We start from the raw sequence: 24,806 nt of genomic DNA, 5'->3' as shown, positions 1-24,806 counted from the left end.
TTAAGTTTCTTGCGGACTAGATCAATCCATGTCTTACTACTTTTTTTCTGCAGATTGTTTGCAGGTGTACCACACCTATGGAGACCTCAGTAAAGGAGAAGATCTCAATGTTTTGTCATGTTGAACCTGAGCAAGTAAGATTTTCATACATGCCCAGGATTGGTTTAAATAGCCACTAACTTTTCAAATAATTTGTGCTTCTGTGATAGACAATGGGATATCTAGCAAAGCCGTTTGCCTAAAATGACATTTTTGTGCTAAAGTGCTGGCTACTAGAGGTCTCCTTTCTATTTTTCTGCTGTTGCCAAGTGTGTTACTGGAAAGTGCACAGTGGGTATTGGAGAAGAGGGATAAGTCTTTATGCTCTTTGAGAGGAGACGGGTGGAGGGAAAGACACTTGTAGCTAATGGGAAGTTTATTCACTTCTCCACTGTGTGTGTTTCAGACAGAGAGCAGAATTTACTGTTCTCTGTGCATTGTGTATAGAATACAGGCCACCAGCTAGGCTCTTGTCACCAGTCCACAGAGAATTGAGAATCTGATGTATCCTGCATTTTTTTTCTTTCCTCTGCAGAGCATTTACTCCCCACTGTCAGCATGTGACAGCGGGGAATGTTTGAGTGAAGCAGTAGTCCAGTATGTGCAGTGCTGCTCCATTCAAAGTCTAGGAAGCCGATGCAAGCTGTACACGGTTTCCACTGGAGGAGGAGTGGGTTACTCAGGATAAACATTCTAGTGATCAAGTTGGTGTGGGAGTCTCTGAACAATCATTCATTTATCCTAGCCTATAAATGGGTGATAAATGTTCTTAGTGGGAAAAACTCTTAATCCCTCCCTTTCACAGCCCTCTTTTGCATTTTGTTTTCATTTTTTCCTCCCCACTTTCACAAATTTTTAACTTTTTTTTTATTTTGATAGCAACATGGCTACCTGAGGGCTTGTTTTTCTGTAGGATGAAACGTAAAAACTTTCTAAATGGGTAAAAGGGATAACCGCCCCCCCCCCCCCCCCCCCCCCCCCCCCCCACACACACACACACACACACACACACACGCACAATTTTGTCATTCTGTACAGCATTTATGACCTTCATTCCATGGGTCAGTTCAATTTATGGCGATACCAAATTCAAAAAAAACCTTTGTGTGTGTGTGTATTAAAAAAATGTAATTGCTTTACTTTTTTTTCTCCTAGAAAAAACTTTGTTGCTATCTTCAGACTTTCATAACTTTATTTTTCCCTTTTGATTAGCCATTCTCAGGGCTTGTTTTTTGCTGTACTATTTTGAGGTCCATATGACTTTTTGATCACTTTTTATTCAGGTTTTTTTTTCTCCTTGAAGGGGTGGACAGAAAGCACAATTCTTACATTCTGTAGTCTGGTATTCTGACAACATTCACTGCGTAAGATAAATGCTACTTTAATTGATATATAATATATATATTTATTACACACACAGCAATACCCAATTTTTCTTTTTTGTTGTGATAACTGCGAATAGGGTAGTTTCTAGTCTGTGACATTGGGGGACACAGCAGGACCTTGGGTATAGCTACTGCCACAAGGAAGCGGACACTGAACAAAAAGATGTTGGCTCCTTCCACCAGCTTTACTCTGCTGCAGGCACTGAACTAAATCTGTTTTATTTTCATGCCTGTAAGAGGCAGACTTCCTCCTCTACAGATCTATTACTCCCTCCTGCAAGAAGACAAAGTGGACCAGAGTAGCATTAACCACTCCGCTTCCTACCAGCCATGGGGTCACCTAAGATTCCTGCTATTCAGGCTGCCATGGCAGAATCTCGCAGTCATGCGGCTCATGAAGCTGTCTCACTTCCCCCTTGTAGAAAAGAATACATTTCTCCAAGCCCTTATATCTGGCATGCCATGTTAATGTATTGCCTGCAGCAGATAGCCTCAGGAATTTCACATATAGGACCCTCTGGTTGTTACTTCAACCGGTTGATCTGAGTAACAGTGCAGGATTCTTGGGTTCCTTCAGTTGAAATGTTTCTATAACAATGAACTATCTTCTCCTATACCATAGTGCGACTGTCCTAAGAGGCAGCTCATGTTACTGTTGGTCTGTCAATATCCCTTTCTTTGGAACAGTTATTGCCCTTATGAAGTTCTATAACTGTTGTACTTTGATAGCCGCACTGCTCTAGACACCTTATGAAGCTTTTACAGTTTCTTTATGGGTGGTAGTTCAAGAAGCCTTTCCTCCACCTGTTCCCCTCTGCTTAGGATTCTCCTGTCCCAGGAACACAGTGAAGTACCAGCTTCCTCCAGAGAGTACCTACAGTTCTGTATTTCACTCTGCATATAGGCCTTGGGCAGCTTGGCTTCCTCCACAATGCACTGTTTTTTCACAATCACATTGATTTCCTTGGTGAGAACCACCCCGACTTGTTGAATTGGAACCAAAAGCTCTGAACTTTGCAATTCCCTAACCTGGATTTTACTTCCCATCTGGGTTTTTGGGATCATTTCCTCTTCTACAGTTCTGGGGCCTGATACTTATGATATATTGTGGGATGGGCCTTCCTGACCCTTAAGGATGGTGGCTTCTTCACAAATGCACCTTCACCATTATTGTTATTGGAACTATTGCCCAGTCTTCTGTTTCCCCGGCACCAAACCTAACACTGATCGGTTCTAGGAGTGGAGGGATAGCAGGTGTCCATTCCGTCTTCCGGGAAGGTGAGACACACACAACAGACTAGTATGCATAACCCAGCTCTGAGTTGGATAAACAGTGATACTTAAAGCACTAAAATGACCAGCCATCTCTCACAAGAGTTGCTGGTATTCATCTGCAGCAGACAAGGGGGATTGGCTGGTGGAGAATACCACACCCAGCCAGCTCAATTAACCCTTACCTGTGAAGGTGTGCACAAGGAAATCTCTAGAACCACAGGTCCCGAATACACAACCTTAACAAGCGGTGCCATATTAAGCATTGAATTAGAGACCCATTACCATGATCATGCTGTAGACTGACACTAGGCTTATAGTTTCACAAGTCACAGCCGCCTTGAATCTAGATACTTGGAGTGGACGTCAGAGTTGCCATCATCTGCGACTAAGGACAGATTGATCCATGACGTGGGTCAATCTCCATAAAACCGGGCTTCTTTTTGCTTACTGACAAGGAAGACTAAGTTGTTTACCACCGGTTCTCTGACCCTTAACCCTTTCTAATCCCCTTTCTGACGTCTTTCTACATTCTGATTGAAGCTTGTACAGCTCCAATGTCAGAAGACGTCCGACAGGGTATTCTTACAGTCTATTGCCAGCCACTCCGCTATCGGAGCCTCTCTGGCGCACACACACTGGCTTTAGCCAGCAGAGGGCACCGTTGTATAACAGCAAAAAGAGAGAGCCTTTTAGGAAACCCTGAATCCAAAATTGGATTGCAAAGGGTTAAAGGTCGAAATATATTCTTATTCACCCCATGAGTCAACGGACGTCTTGCACTATGGCTCTTGCTGTTCATAAGCGCTGTGGAATACGTTGGCGCTGTACAAATAAAGATTATTATTATTCTCTAACAGTCCTGGTGGCTCTTTTTGTACTCTGCCCCGTCTCCTTCTCCAACCCTCAAGTTTCTTCAACCGGTTTTTATTTTCCAGGGCGCTCTCCTTCCTCGGTTGCCCCTTCTCATCTAGTTTCAGTGGCACTCCAGTTGTGCTTGCCCTTTTCTCTTTCCCTGAGGCTTCTTCCACTAATGGTAGATCGTTGCTGCCTGTCAGCATGGAGCCTCTGTCTTCTTAGCTGAATCTGTTTCTTAGTCTTCTCCCACTTTTTTCTAGTTCATGAACAGCTGGTTGTGCATGAACATTTCATATTCTCCCCGTCCTTTGGGTACTATTCTAAAACATCCCAAGCTCTTGTTGTGTTCCCCAATGACATGGAAGAGAAAACTTACTGTATAATCCCTTTCTTGTCATACTCATTATGGGACACGGCACCCACCCTATCTTTTTATTTGCTTGTCATTCAGATTGCACTTCCAGAAGGTTCCTCATAGCTTCCATGGACTTCGCTCTTTGCTTACCATCCAGTCACTTCATGTGTATTTATTTCTCTTTCTGCACAAACTGATATAGCTCAGTGCCTGCGGGGAAGGGGTATAGGTGGTGGGAGGAGCTAGCACTTTTCTGATTAGTGTCTGCCTCCTAGTAGCAGTAGCTATACCCCCAAGGTCTTCCTGGGATGAGAAATGGATTTCATCGTAAGTAAATTTACTAGTATTTAAAAAAATATATACTAAAGGGGTTGTCTAGTTACAAAGTGACTTTTTAAAATTTAGATCCAAATGAGTTAAAACTATAAAACAGACTGTCTGAACCCTGGTGATGCAGAGCTGTAGCTTTGCGTTCTTCCGAGTCTGTGACAGAGGAAGTAGGTGATGGCTACCTGTCAGAGGCTGCAATGCTGGATCGCTGGGACTGAGGATGGGTAAGTACAATATTGTTTTAACTTATTTGGATCGAATTTGAAAAAAAGTTTGTAACGGGACAGCTTCTTTAATGCTTAATGGCAACGTAAACTGCTGAAAGTCTAATTGAACAAAATGCTTAGAAATTTCAGTGTATCATGCGTTTACAGGCATCAAACTGGGCTTGGGAGAAAATCTATGGCAGCTCTTAGGGGCTTTCACAAGGCCCTGGGCTGCCATGGAGCCTCTTCCCCTCTCTCTCGGCCCTGTAAATGCCGCTGTCAGAACTCTTATTACCATAGATTTTACAGGGTGACCATCAATGCGGTTCATTTGATAAAGTAAGATTGTCTGTCTATAAATATTTTTGAGCATATCTATGGGTTTCTGCCTGCTAGACTTTTACCACATTTTTGGGGAATGCTCACTCGCTCTACAATGTAGATTGTCTGATTCATCCCTATATCTTCTAGGTGATCTGTGTCCATGATGTTTCTTCGATATACAGAGTTCCACCGTTGCTGGAAGTACAGGGAGTGGTGGAATATTTCCGGAAACGACTGGATCTTTCTATTGGGCGCCAGCCTCGTAAATTGCTTATGAAGTGGAAAGAGATGGCAGATAGGTAAAAAGACTCATATTCATACACAAAATGACAATGCAGTGATGTTTGTTTATTAGGATGCAATGGGTCCAGAAAGTATCAGATTAAGACCCTTCTAATAACAGCCTGGTGTACAAATCTTCACTTTAAAAAAAAAAAAAAAAAAAAGTAAAAAATTAGTTAGTTCATCAACCCCTACACCAATCCTTTCTTGGGTAGACGAGGATAGATTTAGCAGTTACTCCAATAATCACATCCTTCTTTTCTCATGGAATTAGGGGAGATAACTGGGGATTCCACATAGTTGACCCTTTATTTAGTCTAACTTTTTGTCCTAAATATACAGGCTTCAATGGATAGAAATCTAAGAACGTGTTTACACCACATTTCTGTAGTGTGAACATAAGACGACAACCACATGTAAGCATTAATAGTTTTAGTGACAACTAGAGATGAGCGAGTATACTCGCTAAGGCACATTACTCGAGCGAGTAGTGCCTTAGCCGAGTATCTCCCCGCTCGTCTCTAAAGATTCGGGGGCCGGCGCGGGTGACAGGTGAGTAATCTTTAGAGACGAGTGTAGAGATACTCGGCTAAGGCACTACTCGCTCGAGTAATGTGCCTTAGCGAGTATACTCGCTCATCTCTAGTGACAACGTTATTAAGATTTAAATGCTGGTGAGCACTAAAGGATCCCCTGATATGTACAGCCTGCAAGCTTTAGGAATGGGCCTTTTTATACATCTTTAATAAAGAAGTGATCTCTTTCTAATACTTCGATATTGAAGACCATATTTTCTACCAAGATGGATTTTAGCAGTTTTCAGAGTGAACAGTTTAGAAGGAGAAAAGGAGCCCGATTTTAAATGGATTTTTTTTAAAAATTATATTACATTTTTCTTTTGCCTGTACCATTGATTTTCACATAAAGTTTGTTGAAAGGTGAGTAGCCATGTAAGTTTTTATTGTATTAAAATATAAACTCTTAACCTTTTAGTTACTATTAGTGTTACTAGAAATTTGAGAACCACAAGCTGAAAAATGCTGTAATTTCTAGAAACTTTTCACGAATAGGAGTCAAAAATTACAAACCAGAAATTAGTAAATACCTAGTACCGGTGTTTTCCTCATCTCTTTAGTATGGAATTTCCACCTGGATGTTCATCTAGATCGAACGCTAAAACATAGTAAAACACAGCAGTTATGAGAGAGATGAACCATGTGAAAAGAATTTCTCCTCTGTGTCATTATGGGACACAGCAAGATATAAGGCGGACATTAAGCAAAGAAAGTGTTACCTTAATCAGTTTTAGCTGTGTGTCTGTAGGAGGCAGACCTCCTGCTCTGCAGGTTGACTTTTACTTTTATTTTGCCTTTCTCCTCTTCCAGGTGGGAATCTGGGTAGACTTAACTTCCCTAGTTGTCTCCAAGTCCATGACTTTTCTCTTTGCCTTGCCCACCGCGCCAACTTTAGTCGTTGAGCGAAGCCTGTGATCCCAGTGACCCTGCTTGCACACACCTGTGATAGGTGAGAACATTGCCATCCTTTCCAAACCTTCTTTCCTGAGGGGCCCTTCCTGGCTTGGAAATGAGCTTGAGTCTTCTGGCCAGGTCATCACCCTCTCACTGGCTGAAGTCTGGAGGTGGGACATCTGCTGGGGCGCACTGGTGCCAGTCTGACTTCTGACTAGGGTGCTGTTTGCCTCTCTTTGTGGCGTGCCCTCCCCATAACTTTACTGAACCCGCCTCAGTTTTCCTGCGCCTTTTCCACATCCAGGATGCTATTTTATTTGCAGCTCCGCTGCTGCACATCTTGTGGGAACGTCTGGACCCCGAATAAGACCCTGCTCTAGGCAGCTTCTCACCCCAAGCCTGCCTTTAGCCTCTCTGCCTGCTTCTACCACAGTACACAGTTGCAGTTTGGTATTTACCCGTTCTATAATGTCGGATTCCAGGGGTGAATCCAGTAAGCAGAGTACGGCCAATGCGATGCACTTTGACTGCTCCTGTTGTTGCACCATATTTTCATGCAGGCAGCAGGAGCCACTTTGCACAAACTGCCTGCTTCCCAGACCAGACAGCAAACCTGTCCCAGACTTGGCCTACAGGACCCTGAACCAAAATGGGCACGTTTCCTCTCAGTCGCAGTTTAGGACCTTTTAAAAGCCTCCATGTTCATTGTGCAGATGCTGGGCAGGTTAGTCGGAAACAGACCGAAGGGTCTGATGCCAAGAAATCGTTCCAAAGAGAATGTACATGTGGCAGATCCAATAAACGACTAAGGTCTTCAAGATCGCACGGTCATACGCCGTCTCCTGGTTCCTTAGCTTTGCCTCCGCCCACAGCATCCCACTCCATGATCCTGTAGATCATCAATTGTCTAAAATCCAACCTGACCCAATCACATCAGCTCACCATTCTTGGTCTGTTCTTCAGAAACAATTCAGACGAAGGTACACCTTCTGCAGGACAAGCTCGAACAATGCATTTGCTTTCAGCAATTATGTACTCCCCTCTCCATCCACCAAGGCATGCAGGTGCTGAGATTTGCGGTTGCCGCTTTCGAGTCGGTCCAATACGCACAGGTCTTTGCTCACGCACTACGAGTCATTCTAACCAGTTGGAACAGATTGCATATGATCTGGACTGGCCCTTGACCTTCACTCAGTCTGTCAGTCCCTGATTTGGTGGCTGACGTTGCCCTTCCTCCCACTCCGATGGAAACTGATAACCATAGGTCAGTGGACCAGCTTGGAATCATTCCTTTATATCAATGTACTGGTAATTGGAGCAATCTGCCCATCCCCTGACTCATTGGTCTCAAATTCTGACCAGCCAACCAATCCGTGTTCAAACGAACAACGCATCAGCTGTTGCATGGTTAAACCACCAGGGCAGCACAAAAAGTGCAACAGTGATGAGAGAGGTAGCTGGTATTCTACCCTGAGCAGAGGCATGTGTTTGAGTCATCTTTGCCATCCACATCCCAGGTGTGGAAAATTTGAATGCGTACTTTCTCAGTAGGTAACGAGTAGATCCTGGAAGTTGGTTGCTACTAGACATGAGCGAGTATACTCGCTAAAGGCAATTGCTCGAGCGAGCATTGCCCTTAGCGAGTACCTGCCCGCTCTAGACGAAAGGTACGGGTGGCGGCGGGGAGCTGCGGGGGAGAGCGGGGCGGAATGGAGGGGAGATCTCTCTCCCGCTCTTCCCTCCTGCTGACTGCCGCCACTCACCGCTCCCCCGCGCCGACACCCGAACCTGCAGACTCGAGCGGGCAGGTACTCTATAAAGGCAATGCTCGCTCGAGCAATTGCCTTTAGCGAGTATACTCGCTCATCTCTAGTTGCTACATAAGGAAGTCTTCACGGACACATGCTCCAAATAGGTGTGCCAAATGTGGATCTGATGGCGCCCAGACTCAGCAGTGAACTCCTGATGTTTGTGTCATGGACTTGCGACCATCAAGCCATAGCGGTAGATGCCCTAGCGATACCATGTAATCGTTTCTCCTTTCTGTGTGTCTTCTCGCTGACTCCTCGAATTCCATGGCTCCTCAAAAAGACCAAAATGGAGGGCATCTCAATGAGCCTCATAGCGTGAGACTGGCCACGTCGACCTTGATATGCCGATCTAGTGTCTCTACTGGTTGAAACACCCTGGCCTCTTCCATGCAAAGCCCAGCACCTCACCCTTATTTACATATGCTACGTTTGACAGAGTGGCTGAGGAATCCGCAGTCTTAAGAGCGCAGGGAGCCCATTGTTCCTGCAGGAGGGGTATATCTAGTAAGAGGAGCTAACACTTTCTTTGCCTAGTGTCCCCCCTCCTTCTGGTGGTAGTTTTATGCTAAAGTTCTTGCTGTGTCTCCAATGAACGGGATGAGAAATTGACTTTACGTTAAGTAACCATAATCCTGTTTTGTGCATCTATGATGGTTGCACTTTTGCTATGATTTTAAGTTAAATTCACCCTGTGTCTAATAGTAAGATATAGGCCGCCTGCAGACGAGCGGAAATCCCGCCGCGGGATTTCCCGCGGGATTTCCGCCGCTGAAAGTCTGCATAGGAGTGCATTACAATACGCACTCCTATGCAGACGGCCGCGGTTTGGCCGCGCGAAATCTCGCGCGGCAAACAAACCGCGGCATGTTCTAATTTTGTGCGGAGCACGCACTCACCTGGCCGCCGGCTCCGGTCTGCGCATGCGCCGGCTGCGCGGTAGCCGGCACATCAAAGAGCCGGGGCCGCCAGGCGCGGGTGAGTACGCGCTCGCCCCTGCAGGCTCTGGGGTCGGATCGCGCGGCGAGATTTCTCGCTGCCGGATCCGACCCGCTCGTCTGCAGGCGGCCTTAGACAGACGTATGAAAGTGTATATCTATACAGTTGCATACATCTGTCATAAAAAAATTTTTTTTTTCTACAGTAGTATTGAAAAGTACAGTCAGCTATTTCTAATAACTGGTGGCATACAATTGCCCTTTAAAGCTTATGGGCACACATACTGACGATGCGCTCTGTCCATGTAAATCGGGCGCAACTCGCACACACGGTAAGTGTGCACCTGGCCTTGAGAAAATGACTATTTAGCCTTGTATAAATGACGAGTAGAGTTCTTATCACATGACCTCACTAAATTCTGTCTGTATTAAAGACTAACCTGTTCTCTTGATGCAGGTACGATCGTCTGCTGGAGTCCTGCAGCATTGCTTTGGTGGGAAAGTACACAAAATTTTCAGATTCATATGCATCTGTTATCAAAGCGCTGGAACATTCTGCTTTAGCTATCAACCACCGCTTGGAGATCAAGGTAAACTCGCCGTACAGCACGTTTCTGGAATTGATTTGTTTAGCTTAAAGGCCTTAAGGCTGTAAAGTACTTTTTGCACGGGCAGGTGATTTGTGAACAAACATTCATGCAATCATCTGCCTGTGTGAAGGTGTCGGTGATCAGCCAAGAAATGGTTGTCAGGTGGTCGCAACTTTTATGACACCAAAAACAATCTGTAGCATAATGCTTTATTTTAGCCTCTTAGTGACCAAGCCTGTTTGTGCCTTAGTGACGGAGACAAATTTCGGAATTCTGGCATGTCACTTTAACATAGAATAACTCCGTAAAGGTTTTACATATCCAAGTGATTCTGACATTGTTTTTTCGCCACATACTGTACTTCATTTAGGCGGTAAAAATAGGCCGATAGAATTTGGGTATATTTATTAAAAACGCCAAAATTGGGAAAATTTTGAACACATTTTAATTTTTTTTCAATTGCAATATCTCAAATATGTGCATACATACTGTACACATTTTGTTATAAAGATATATATTTCCATCTGCTTACTTTATTCTGGATGCACATTGGAAAAGCTTCTTAGTTTTTTTTTAAACCATTTAGGAGACATACAAATTTAACATTGATTATCAACATTTTGAGGAACACTTTGTTTTCCTACACCAAGCCAAGATCGCAAATGCTCATAGGTGTCAGAATGATAGATACCCCCACAAATGACCCCATTTTAAAACTTCACCCCTTAATATATTTACTGAGGGGTGTCAGAAGTATTTTCACCCCAGAGTTTTTTTTTCAGGAGTTAATGCAATTTAGAGGAGAAAAAAATAAAATTTCATATTTTTTCAAATACGTTATTTTCAAGGCAGTTTTTTTTTATAGTGCACAAGAGGATTTTCACCCCAGAATGGATACCCCTGTTTGTCCTGTGTTCAGAAGCATACCCATTGTGGCCCTAATCCTATGTCCGTATGCACAACGGGGCCCAAAATGAAAGCCGCACCAGTGACTTTCAGAACAGAAATTTTGCTTGAAGGTGATTTAGGCCCCATTGCACACTTGTAGAGCCCTTGAGCGGCGAAAATAACAGAGAACTACCCCCCCACACACACACACACAAATGACCTCATTTTGAAAACTAGACCCCTTAATGAATTAATCTAGGAGTGTACTGCGTGTTTTGACCACACCGTTTTTGAATGAATCGTAAGCAAGGCAGAAAGAAAAAATTATGGTTTTCATTTTTTTGCCAATTGTCATTTTATAAACAGTTTTTTTTTTGTACAGCACACACATGAATAAATACTTGCACCCCAAAATGGATCCCCCTGTTTGGCCTGTGCTCAGAAACATACCCAGTGTGGCCCGAATCTGCTTACAGTACACATGGCTAGGCCTATAATGGAGGGAACACCCATTGGATTTCAGGGCACAACTGAATAAATTCCACGCCCAATTGCACACTGGTGCTTTTTTGGGGGGGGATTACTTGTCCTCAGCGGCAGGGATGAGGTGTAAAAAGTGGCGCTCTGTGAAGCTTCGTAAGGTGCGACGGTCTCACATATAAGACTCTCAACAAACTGCTCTTGGAACTGCAGGAAGGCGAGCGTTCCCGGGACTACTTGTAAATTACGTATTACAGGTAGTGATCTGAATAACGCCAGACTCACACGGCCGTATGTGGCATCCTCTTGCGGAGGCCCGCAGCAGATCCCAGCTATGAGCTGGCTATGGCCCTGATTATGACCGTGTAATGTACTGTGCATAGCTGCGTACTCTCACAGGCGGTCATGCGCAGTACACCTTTTTTTGTTTGTATTTCCCGCACTATCGCTTAGCAATGACGCGGGTATCCGCAGCCCGTACACAATGTAGTTACATATGGGCTGTGGGTATATCCACGACCAGAGTACAATGGGCTCTATGTTGTGGATATCCGCAGTAAAATAGAACATCCTGTGTTTTGTTTTCTGCGAGTGGATTAGGTCATTCCAACCCGCCAATGTGAGCGGAATTGTGTAATCCAATGCATTTGATTGAACTGCGTATTGCCTACTATTATTTTGTCTAAACAATCTACATAGCTGAAAACTCTTATTCAATGCCATGGTTTGGAAAAATACCAAGATTCCTACTTGGCTGTTTCTACTGAAAATCCTGATATCCAATGTTTCTTTTAATTCCTAATCTCAAACTGAAGGTACTGCTGCACCCTTGAGGGACACATCTTCTCCATCTCACTTGAAACTTTTAGCCCAGTCCCATCAGAGTCCTTGCCTGACAGGGATTCCACTGTTATCTGCAGCGCCAATGGCTTGCAGGAATGCTGCCTTCCAATAGGTGGCGCTGCAAAGGAGCATGAATGGCCTTATAAATCTCTTCACTCGCTCACCTTCTAGGTCCTCTCCCTAAGGAGAAAAGTGGCGTTCCTGACTGACATCACAGACTTCTCATTAGCCAAGCCAGAAACCTACTGCACACTGAGGGGCAAACACCCCAAAACAGCAGTCTATGTATAGATTCTGGCTTGGCTTTCAATTCCCAGTCAGGCTTGTATAAAGAGTCTAACATTGACTTGCAGAAATACTGCCTTCCAATAAGTGGTGCTGCAGAGGTATTGTTCCATCTCCCGTATTTTCAGCGCCAGAGGAATGAGATCTACAGGCAATCCTCAAGGCTCTGCCTACCAAGGTTCCATGTTCTGTTTTACAAGTACATTTTGAGCTGGATATATATTTCTCAAAGTAGAAATGCGACAACTTGGCCATAGAGTAAAGAAGGCTGAAAAGACCAAAGACTCTATTCTTACCCAATAGGATGAGCATCGAGGTCATACCCATCAGTACACAGAGATTTTGTCACACACAGATGATATTAAATTGTCAAAGACTAAACAATTTGGGTATTAGAGGAGTGCCTGAAACAGTGGGCCTAAAGGGCTTGGAACTCACTATGCAAATTCTGTTCTCCTCCTTTCTTGTCATTCATGAACATCCCACAGTGGCTTTGGGATCCACCATGCCTTGGGTCTTCAGTCAGAGACTGTTACGTGGGCAAGTGACAATTATGTCAGCTACATTTCTGCAGGATGAGGAGAGCATTCTGACGGCTGCCAGGAACAAAAAGGATCGCATAGAGGTGGTAAAGGCATCTGTACAAGTACTCCAAAATTTAGCCATACATACCCTACAAGTACATAAAGCCGTCCGACTGCTGCTCTGCGTGAGAAGTGGGTAAACTATAGATGGGGAATACCGATTACAGCTGGTAGCTTCCAAAGATGGGAAATCTGCTACCTTACATTCTCCGGAAGACCTCCCTAACTTCCTCAGCACATTTGATCTCCCTATGCTCTCTCTTCCGGATTGGCCCATTCTTCCACACCTCTTATCACCACCTTAGAGGGAACGATCTTCAACAGTGCCCCTGAATTCTTCAAACTGCTCGGAAATTGTGTTCCTGTGAAGAATTGAGACCCCCGTGATAACTTGTTTTGTCATGAATTCATTCTTTATATTCTCGATTTCACACCTCAGATGTGTGAACATGGCGTGTATTTGGACTAGTCCTGGTCTGTTCGGTTCGCTCAGTGTCCCGGAAGGTTGCTAGGCTGGTGCCTGCTTTCAGATGCTAAGATGAATAGGTTCCATCTGGATTCTGTAATCTTCTGTGCCCAATCTGGTGGCTTTACATTATTTTTACAAGCTTCAAACCATGTTAACTTTTTTCCTTTTTCCTTTCTTTCTTTTGCTTCTTCCTCTCCATCCCATGCCTTTCCATTTCCTTGTCCTCTTCTTTTCTTAACCACTTAAGTGATGCATTTTTTTTAGTTATTTACGAATTAAAAAATGTCTCTTTTTATCAGCAATTCAAGTTCTATAATTTTTTTTTCTGAACTTGGAAGACTTGGAAGTATTATGTTTTTAAAAATATTTGTATATCTTAGGAAATATGATGCTACAGCCGCTGGTCCCTTTAAAAGCAGTGGGATGCAGGCAACCCCAGCAGTGAGTTTTGGGGAAGGGCTTGAAATATAAGCCCTTCCCTGAAAATCATCCCTAGCTTGTGTAAAAAAAAAAATATATATACTGTCCTCTGTCATTGTCCAGGTCTGGCAGGTCTTGCCACTTGGCATCCTGGCTCTGTACTGAAGATCTTTCAGCCGGCGGGGATTTTAAATCCCTGCCGGCTGAAAGAGCCTTGTCTGATTGGCTGAGCGCTCGGCCATTCATTGAGTGACAGCTGAGCACTGCCTGTGATTGGTCACAATGTTCAGTCAATCATAGGCAGCGCTTGACCATTCATTGAATTCAATCAATGGCAGCGCTCAGTTGTCATTCAACGAATGGCTGAGTGCTAACTGTGATTGGCTGAGCGCTCAGCCATTCAGACACAGCGCTTTCAGCAGGCGATGATTTAAAAAAAAAAAAAATTTTATACACTTATTTCATGCCCCTCCCGGGGGTGAAGGAATCCTCTGCCACTGCTGTTACACCAGTGGCAGTAGATAACTATCATCTCCCATTGATTTCAATAGGGCCCGAGCCACTCTTGCGCTTCGCATGGCATGCATCAGAGACAAATTAAAATGTTTTTCCCCAGAACGCATGGCTGAGTCAGGCAAGGGGTTAATATATTATTTTTCTCATCTAGTTCCTTACACACTTCATTGCCTTTTCCTTATATCCCCTTCTCAGCTTCTACTAGATGCGTTATTGTTACAATGCTTATTCAGACAGTGGTTCACCCTATACGGGGTCCGACTACTTTAGCAGTAGTTACACCCTGTTGTGGTGTTATACCACTTGCCTTCACCATAGTTATTTAATTTTCTTAGTTTTGGTTTTCTCTGTTTAAAAAAAAAAAAAAGGTACTGCCCTTAAAGTGTGCTTGCTTACAATATTGATTGCGCTATGGTGCACCATGCACTTGTGTTTGATGTTTTTGGTGTCTCTGCATTTGCGTTATGTTTGTCTCAATCCCATTCACCCTCCTGTTCCCTGGAAGGCTTTGATGTAGCTGATATCAAGGGGCTCAATGAGGCTAAAAAGTGTAATCAAGTACTCTTTTCCCTTTGAAAACAGCAGGCTTCTGTAGTATTGCTACAGGAAACTCATTGTAAAACTTCTAGTATCCCTAATTTTCACCATAAGTACTTTACCTCCTGGTATGACAATACTACTGCGGAGGCTAAATCTAAAGTGTATATGCATGTACATGCATCAAAAAATCAGTTGTTTTATATCTTCTTCATAAATCCCTCATACCAGATGGTAGTGATTGCTAATGTGTATTTTCCAAATAAGGGACAAATGGATTTTGCAGTCCGTGTTGGGCGCTCTTGACAAATTTGCTGACAACCTCCTGATTATACTTGGTGGCGATTTTTAAATTGACTGGAGCCCAACTTAGATATGTCTATAGGTAGGTCATCTTTTGGAGCTGTCCGCAGAGACGTTGCCTTACTCAGTTACACCTTGTAGATCTGTGGCACACACGTCACTCTACTGACTATGATTATTAGAGATGAGCGAGCATACTCGCTAAGGGCAATTGCTCGAGCGAGCATTGCCCTTAGTGAGTACCTGCCTGCTCGAGAGAAAAGGTTCGGGTGGCGGCGCAGGGGAGCGGTGAGTTGTGGCAGTCAGCAGGGGGGAGGGGGGAGGGGGGGAGAGAGAGAGATCGCCGGCAGCCGAACCTTTTCTCTCGAGCGGGCAGGTACTCGCTAAGGGCAATGCTCGCTCGAGCAATTGCCCTTAGCGAGTATGCTCGCTCATCACTAATGATTATACTTTTTTTTTCAGCCCCTCATATTTTTTACCATTGCCTAGATTATTTTTTCTTTTCTCATCCCTATTGGACAGGTCTCGTAATGCTGGTATTGAGCCCATTCTTCTGACCACGCTATGATTTGGGCATCCCTCATTTGGGGAAAGCACACTTCATCCTTAATCGTGGCACTTAAATCATAGTGTAATCTTAGACTCAGTCTGTCAGGCAGAGGTCGGCTTATCCGTTAGCAACTTTTTAGCATCTCATGTTCACGACACTGAGTAGTTCACCCATTGGGAAGCCCTTTAATGTGTCCTGCGGAGTATATTGATTTCTCATGCTAACAGACAACTTAAAAAAAAAACTATTAGAGCATGAGACCTGACAAAACTTTCTGCCAAACTTTTAAGCCCGCATAAGAGTACTGACCTCTTACTGTTACTTGGAGTTATATGAAACTCAGTCATGCCTCCGCTGCCCCTTAGATCAGAAAGATAAATGTGCTAGAGATGAGCTACAACTCTTGTATTATGAGCTGGGGGAGAAAGTGTCATACTTCTTGCTCGCACTCCCTGCCCATGACAGAATTCTTAAATAAATTCCTTACACTCCTATTGTAAAGAGAAAATCCATTCTACTAATGACATATTAGAGAAATTCTGGCATTACTATAAATGCCTGTACGATACTTAGGGCAAATACACTTCCCTATCAGACAAGAATTGCACGCAAAAAATCAGGAAATTATCTTAATTAATATATAGGTTCTTAACATATAGGCCCAAGACATACCTGAGGCGTTGGAGGCTGATTTTTCTGAAATAGACTTGTTGGCCACCATTAGAGACCTTAAGGGTATGTTTACACCTAGCAGAAATGCTACAGATTTTCTACAGCGGCAAAATCTGCACAGAAGATACTGCGCTCCTCCTCACCTTCAAAGTCTTTGCGCTATCAGTGCTTCCTGCACCCGGCGGCCTCTAGTGAGCGCAGCAGTGCCGCTGGTCAGGTGTTGCTGAAGTGACCAGCAGCGCTGCACTTATTAGAGGCCAACTGGTCCCTGGTGAAGGCAGCAATGACAATGCAAAGACTTTGGAGGTGAGGGGCAGTGCGGTATCTTCTGATATCAGCTGCTGAAGCACAACTGATTTCTAAGGTGTTCTCACAGAATTTAGTTTTTCCCCTACTAAATGCACTTAATTCTATTGAAGTTGGCGCTTCCTTTCCCCCCATATTAGTATAAACCCGGGAAGATCTCATTGGTTTGTGGGAGCTATAGACCTATCTCATTAATTTAGACATGAAATCATATTCAAAGATCATCCCTTATGATTTTCAGCCACATCTTCCACCTTTTGGTCCACATAAAGCAAGTGGATTTCATACCTAAACGGGAAGCGAGAGATAATGCGATCAAAAGCTTATCTTTGGTTTCTCCAGTGCTAGGGAACCCCATTATGCCGCCTCCCTGTTGATGCTGGAAAGGCGTTTGAGTACAGTGGGCTTTCTGTGCCTGGCTTTAGAACACGCAGCGATAGGGAAGGTATGCTAACTCGTATAAAGTTTTTTTGTTGTTTTTTTTTTTTTTTTTTTGAAAGTCCAAGAGAAGAATTGTCTGTCTATCTTAATTCGTTTAGTCGGGGCTGACTCTTGGATACTCTTACGGATCCACCCTGTTCTGTTTTGTACTTCTTCCTTTCAGTTTGATCATTTGCGTATTCGTGTTTGCTTTTATAGTATCAAGCCAGCAAGTTCTTTGACACCCAGGTCTTCTTTTGCTGCTGACCAATCTTCTGAGATTTTTTTTGTTTTTTTTTGTGTCCAACTTTCGCTGCCATAAGTTGCTATTGGGAAGATGATTGCGTTGGCTATCTGGCATTTCGTTGCAATGCTTATGTGTTTTTGTTTTTACAGATTTTATCAATACTTAACATTGTGCTGCGACCTTGTGCGATGCGTCGTTTTATTTTGCGGTCTGATTCACCATTGTGGTCGATAATCGATCCGAGGAAGATGGAAGTCTTGAACTGCTTTGATTTCTTCATTGTTGGTTTAGATTTTTCCTGTACTGTTACTGGCTGTTGGCATCTTGGTTCTTTTGATATTCAAGTATAGGCTTGCTTAACCCTTTCCAATCCAATTTGTTTCCTGGTTTTCCTAGGGGGTTTACTCTTTTTCTGTACCTAGACTCTTCTATGAAGCAATGTTGTTGTGATGGATGCAGTATGTGGTTTAGTATTGTCTTGCTGAAATATGTAAGCTTTTCCCTGAAAGACACGTTTGAATGGAAGCATATGTGAGGATGTTCTAAAACGTCTATATAAAATCACAGAGGTGAGGAAAAAGAAAAAAACAAACACATTCACTGAAAAAGCCAAAAATACCTGAAGGTCTGCAAAGCAGACACGGTCGCCATAGGCACGATCGCCATAAGGCAGGCACAATCGCCACCGGCACAATCGCCGTAGGGCAGGCGCAATGGCCTTAAGCCCTGAGGATATGTAGTCAGCCAGACAATAATGTGTGGAGGAGCAACTTGTTCCTGGCAAGCTAATATGCAGTCACCCACTCAACCCAGCCCAGAATGGGGAGGAGTGACTGCATATACTAAAAGCCTGCACATGTGAACGATACCAAAGATGTCAGCCATTGATAGGTGGTGACCCACCATACAGGATATCAACCCTGGCTGATATGACAGCGGGTTGCCCTGTATCTCTAAGGTGGGCCACACTGGCTGACATCTTGGGCTCCCCCACCAACTAGCAAACTACATACAAAAGTACTAATGCATACTGATAAAATGCGGGTGTTAGTACTGCATTTTGGCCAAAACGCATAGGCTGACGGACCGCGTCGAGGTCACACCGCTTCCGTCAGTACCTACGCTAACTCACGATAAATTACATAAAATCACAGAGGTGAGGAAAAAGAAAAAAACAAACACCTCTGTGATTTTATGTAATTTATCGTGAGTTAGCGTAGGTACTGACGGAAGCGGTGTGACCTCGACGCGGTCCGTCAGCCTATGCGTTTTGGCCAAAATGCAGTACTAACACCTGCATTTTATCAGTATGCATTAGTACTTTTGTATGTAGTTTGCTAGTTGGTGGGGGAGCCCAAGATGTCAGCCAGTGTGGCCCACCTTAGAGATACAGGGCAACCCGCTGTCATATCAGCCAGGGTTGATATCCTGTATGGTGGGTCACCACCTATCAATGGCTGACATCTTTGGTATCGTTCACATGTGCAGGCTTTTAGTATATGCAGTCACTCCTCCCCATTCTGGGCTGGGTTGAGTGGGTGACTGCATATTAGCTTGCCAGGAACAAGTTGCTCCTCCACACATTATTGTCTGGCTGACTACATATCCTCAGGGCTTAAGGCCATTGCGCCTGCCCTACGGCGATTGTGCCGGTGGCGATTGTGCCTGCCTTATGGCGATCGTGCCTATGGCGACCGTGTCTGCTTTGCAGACCTTCAGGTATTTTTGGCTTTTTCAGTGAATGTAAAACGTCTATATACTGCTAAGCATTGATGGTGCATATCAAGGTGTATATGTTGCCCATGCATAGACGCTAATGTGACCCTATACCATTAGAGATGGAGGCTTTTGAACAGTGCTCTAATAAGCTGGATGGTCCGTCTGCTTGAGTCCATGGGACACTGTGGTTTCAAAAAGAATTTCAAATTTTGATTCATCTGCCCACAGAACACTTTTTTTCCATTTTCCCTTGAATTTTAAATGAGTTTTGGCCCAAAGAAGATGCCAGCGTATCTGGATTGTCTTGATATATGGCTTCCTCTTTGCATGATACAGCTATAGCTTACATCATGGATTGCACGGTGAACTGTGTTCATAGGCAAGGATTTCTAGAAGTATTCCTGAGCCCATGCAGTGATTTGCATTACAGAATCATGAGTGTTTCTAATGCAGTGCTACCTGAGGAGCCAAAGATCACGAGCGTCCAATACTGTCCGTTTTGCTTGGTACACATGAATTTCGCCCGATTCTCAATCTTTTGGCAATATACTTTGTCAAAAAATCAAGCACCTAGGAGGCGTTGTCGTTTTGCTGAAAACTCAGCATGCAGTTACATCTCATTCAGATATGCAAATGATATAGCATGATTAGATGATCAGTCTTGCCACCTCAGGCACTGAAAGTGGTTTCACTCTTGGCCTATAAAAAGGATCACAGGTGCTACCTGTGTGTAGTGGACCTTTTTCCGCTTGTGTAGAGCTTGTTGATCACTAGACGCCTCTATGACACTACTAAAGAGATTTCACTCAGTCAACAAAGTTTGAGAGGGATGCATTATTGGAATGTGAGAAGCTGGTTGATCGTATTGACAAATTGCCTGCCACCTGGGTCGTTCTGACCAGGTACTTAGGTGTTGACTAGTGGTTGCGTGAGGGCACGCACACAAGACGAGCGGGCTCAGGGCAACCTTGAAAGACACCAATAGAGAGGATTGTCAGATAAGCAGCTCCAACTGTTTCATTGTCCGCCATCCAGAGACAGCTGGCACCATTGTTACAGGTCCCTGTATCCTGTAGAACCATTTCCAGGCACTTGGCTGAAGGACATTTGATCTTATTGCACCCATTACATCTACTGCCATTGACACCCATCCACCATTTCCTCCATTCCAGCGGTATCCGGAACAACTAAACTGGACTGCTGTGGGGTGGAACCAGGTTTTCTTCAGCAATGAATCCAGGTTCAGTTTGTGCACTGACGACGGACATGTTCATGTCTGGAGACCTGGGGGTGAGCGCCTCATTACTGCCCCCCTGCTGGTGTGACAGTCGATCACCCCTAGTAGTGGTACAAGGGACAATGACAGCTCAGCGATATGTTCAGGACGTCCTGCAGACATATGTGTTGTCTCTTATGGCAGAGCTACTGCAAGGTAGCTGGCGCTTGTGCAGAGTGTTTACACTGACATGCTTCACCGATGGATCGCAGACTTCTTGCTCAGCGCTTTACCATCTATATGAAGTGGGTAGTGTTTACACGGAACGGGAAAGCCACGATCCAGTGATTGGTTTTTATGCTGACTGAACAAATAGTAAATAATGTTTTTACATTCACACTGCAAGACTCGTTCAATTTAGTCCGGTTTGAAGGAATTTTGAGTGCTAATTGTCCCATGTAAGTGGCCCATTACTGGGCTAGGGCACGTTTTGGCTTGTCCATTTTCGCTTTAATTATACCGGCTTATTACATTTAGGGTGCAGGTTGTAACTGTTTGATTCTGTTAAGTAACCTGCGTTTTTTGCTTTGTCTTGTTTCTGGCAGTATATAGACTCGGCAGATTTGGAGCCCAGCACTCTGCAGCAGGAGCCCGTGCGGTACCACGAAGCCTGGCAGAAACTGTGCAGCTCAGAGTAAGGAAAATGCACAAACTTTTATTTTACCTCCAGCAAAAAAAGTAATATCCTGATGTCTTGTCACGGATATTTTTGGAAGACAAATTGGCTGTTCTAGATCTTTCTCCCTCTGCTTTTCTTGCATGTTATGTATTTCATTTTGCTTTGTGTAAACCTGCCCCCTTCTATGATGGCTTTCATTCAGTTACTGGAATCTGTGCAGTGACTGAATGTGCAAATGGATTATTTTGAATGCTGTCAGCCCTGTGCTCTCTTCTCAGTAAAGCAGTGATATGGTTCTCTGATATCTCAGAGGAAACTAAGACTGCAGAGGTAGAAATGCAAGCTGTCAGATCAAAGTAGAACTGAGACTGCAGGTGGATCTCTCTGTGTGCTGACAATGTGTTTCATCTACTGTCCCTGCCATGCTTTTCAGTGGTGTGCTGGTTCCTGGAGGATTTGGTGTACGAGGAACAGAGGGCAAGATCCAGGCTATATCCTGGGCCCGCAAACAGAAGAAGCCGTTCCTGGGTGAGCTATGCCCCTGAATATTACTGATCCATGGTGGAGACAGCAAGCAGTTTTGTCAGCTGTGTTCTCATGATGCAATGTCTTTTTACAGGAGTCTGTCTGGGGATGCAGTTGGCAGTTGTTGAATTTGCCAGAGAAATACTAGGCTGGAAAGGTAAATTGTCAGTAATTGCTTGTAATGCTTGTCTTAGTTGACAGGGGGCGCATTATATAGAGTTTGAAGATTGCTCTGGGTATAGAAGTTATTTTTTGTGAATTAATAAAAATTGTATGCATCACAATTTTCTTCCAGTGATTTTTATGTGTGTTTTCTCAAACAGATGCCAATTCTACAGAATTTAATCCCCAAACCAGTCATCCTGTAGTAAGTATGAAGCCTGATACTATTACTTTAATGTTCAACTTTTATCATGTTTCATTAGGTCAGAATTTCTGTGCTGATTTAATTTTAGTTTTCAATATACCTTTGCAGTGCTCTGAGCTCCACATACACACATCTTAATGACACGGCCTATTTTAGCCATAAGGACTCAATGATGATTTTTTTTTTTTACATTTTTTTGTGGATTTTCATCTCCACTTTTCAAATGCCATAACTCTTCTTCTTTTTTTTTTTTTTACATTTTATAATTTTTAGAGTTATAATTTATCATGATATATTTTTAATAGATGGATTTACATCGTATTTTCCGGCGTATAAGACGACCCCCAACTGTCGACTTATACGCCGAGAATATGCTGTAGGAAAAAAAAAAATCTATACTCACCTGCTGTGGCGTTGCTGCAGGCTGTCACTCCCTCCTCCACGCCACCAGAGCATTGCTTTCTGGATGCGGGGCTTGAATGCCCCGCCTCCAGAAAGCTAATGCTCTGATTGGCTAAATCAGCGCGGCGTCAGCCAATGAAAGCCGGCGCTGGGTTAACCAATCGCAGGCATTCAAAGACATAATTGAATGGCTGTGATTGGTTAATGCAGCGCCGGCTTTCAAAATCAGATCTATTAGCCAAAACAGAAAATCACGTCCCTGCAAACTTAAGAACAATAAAAAAAATACCCACAAGCCATGGGCTCCTAAGCTGCAAAACGGGGGTTAAATAACATTTTTAGTTGACAAATTTAAATACATATTTTACAATAAAAATACCGCTATATATTATATTCACACTTCCAGAGTGCCAGCCTCCCAGCAATCATCCACACTGAAACACCTCCGCTTTATAATATACACATGGCTCCTAGAGTGTATATATAGTATATCCAGATCACCCATTTTCTCTTGCTGTATAATGATATCCAGAGCGTGTTTACACCTTGTGGTATGATAATGGCATCAAGAGCATATTGCCTCCTTGCGGTATAATAATAATGGCATCCTCTGTAACTTTTGCAGAGGGCACCCCTCCCCCCGCCCTCCACCACCACCACCACCCCCCTCACCCTTTAAATGAATAACTTATTGGTCCCACTCCTCCAACTGTGCTACTTGGTGGAGAACTGCAGGCACCCATCCATCCTTCCCTGCTATTTCTAATGTATACCAAGCTCACCCCTCTTCCCACCCTGTGAGAACTGCAGCTGCTCAGACTTTTTTTTCCCCCAGTAAACCCTTTCAAAGAAGCTGCTGGTAGCGCAGCTGTTAGTCAGTGACAGACAGAGGCTTAAAGGGCTTGTCCGCCTACTGGGCAACCCCTTTTCAGTAGACCCTCTTTGTGAAAGTAATAAGCAGAGATATACTTACTACTCCTCAGCCAGGATCTAGCGCTGCAGCTCACTGCTTTCCTGGTGATCGCTGTGACAGATGGTGTCACAGCAAATCAGAGGACACTGAAGTGTCACCGTTCATTCTCCTGCCATCGGTGCTCACATCCTGAGCGCCATGATGCCAGGAGATCAAGAACATGGTACTACAGCCAATGAGAGGCTGCAGCAGTCATGTGATTTACTGGGACATTTGTCACAATAAATCCTGGGACCACAGGGGGTCCTATTGAAAAGGGCTGGTTAGTGCGGTCTTGTGTATGGGATGGGCCCTTCTGAGCAGATGTGCCTAGTATGAGGTGTGTCTGCAATATGTGGAAAAAGGTTCCTTCTCTTCTGCATATTCTCTGACACACATTACATCAGTGCACAGTGTTACCATTTACAACATTTTGTGCACATTGGTGACCGAATTGGTTGCCCTCCAGAGCCCTGTCATGGGAACTTTAGATGTTTAGGCACAGATACTCATAATAAAGTTTGAACACTTTTTTTTTTTTTTTTTTTTTTTTTTTGCGCTCATTAATTTATTTTTTGTTCTGGAAACAATATTTCTGATCCGAAAGCAAAAAAAGTATCTAGTTATTGGTTAAAATTGCAATATTGGATAATTGGTATTCTGGTGAACTGTAACCCTGCTGCCCATTATCTGTTGCTACATTCTATGGTCTCATTTCTATGTCTTATAATGCTCCACTTCTGCAGGTGATTGATATGCCTGAACACAACCCAGGCCAGATGGGAGGAACAATGAGACTTGGAAAGAGGAGAACAATCTTCCGCTCACAGAATTCAATCTTGAGTATGTTTCTCCAACTCTCTATATGTTTTGCATTGTACCTGGTTTATATGTTTCGATCTTTATTTTGTGTGACTTGGTATTTTCCTAGTTGAATACAATAGTGTTGAAATAGTTGCGCTTATTGCTTTCTACATGGCTGTGGATTTGGGTATTTCTGGAATCATATTAAGGATGGTTGAGATCTATTTCAGGATTGTTTCCTTATTTCCTTTCTTCACTAGGGAAGCTGTATGGTGATCAGGAGTTTGTAGAAGAAAGGCATCGGCACAGATATGAGGTACTTGGTTATTAGTCTGTCCTTATATATACGTCACAGAAGGGGAAATATTAAAACAAACAATCACTGAAAACGTTCGTATACGTACTGACTCAGGAGGGCAGATAGCTGCATCCCCTCAACATGCAGGTAGCAAACTGCCAAATGACATTCTGATACATGTAGTGCACCATGTAGACTAGCAACCTATTAATGACCCCATAATAGTTCGATGGGTTTCCCTGCACCTCAATAAGTGAACCACATTCGTACTGCCACCCTGGGCTCCCCCCGGCGTTTTAAAGTCGCACTGCATGTCAATAATACATAATAAAGGCATTAGTTGGTCTGCATGGTGCACTACATGTATCAGAATGGTCGGCACTTTGTATCTACTCTTTGAGGGAGTATACACCAAGCAGCCACCCCCCTCTATATTAGGAGGTTGTGTGAGTAGCTGTTTCATCGGTG

General features: G+C 43.8%; 1 protein-coding gene across 2 annotated transcripts in view; it reads left to right on the top strand.

The window, feature by feature from the left end:
• CTPS1 (CTP synthase 1) overlaps positions 1 to 24,806 on the top strand; it is a 41,349-nt gene that overhangs the window by 7,383 nt on the left and 9,160 nt on the right. For both annotated transcript variants that reach the window (XM_066572630.1, XM_066572625.1), the window contains exons 7-15: positions 54 to 134; positions 4,917 to 5,068; positions 9,724 to 9,856; positions 20,917 to 21,005; positions 21,424 to 21,518; positions 21,610 to 21,672; positions 21,839 to 21,882; positions 23,983 to 24,079; positions 24,301 to 24,356. In XM_066572630.1, the coding sequence (XP_066428727.1) occupies positions 54 to 134; positions 4,917 to 5,068; positions 9,724 to 9,856; positions 20,917 to 21,005; positions 21,424 to 21,518; positions 21,610 to 21,672; positions 21,839 to 21,882; positions 23,983 to 24,079; positions 24,301 to 24,356 (810 nt within the window). The remainder of the gene's footprint in view (positions 1 to 53; positions 135 to 4,916; positions 5,069 to 9,723; positions 9,857 to 20,916; positions 21,006 to 21,423; positions 21,519 to 21,609; positions 21,673 to 21,838; positions 21,883 to 23,982; positions 24,080 to 24,300; positions 24,357 to 24,806) is intronic.

Source organism: Eleutherodactylus coqui, chromosome 1 (genome assembly GCF_035609145.1).
Source record: "Eleutherodactylus coqui strain aEleCoq1 chromosome 1, aEleCoq1.hap1, whole genome shotgun sequence".
NCBI lineage: Eukaryota > Metazoa > Chordata > Amphibia > Anura > Eleutherodactylidae > Eleutherodactylus > Eleutherodactylus coqui.
Note: the sequence above shows the minus strand (reverse complement) of the source record. Positions and strands in the feature narration are given on the sequence as shown.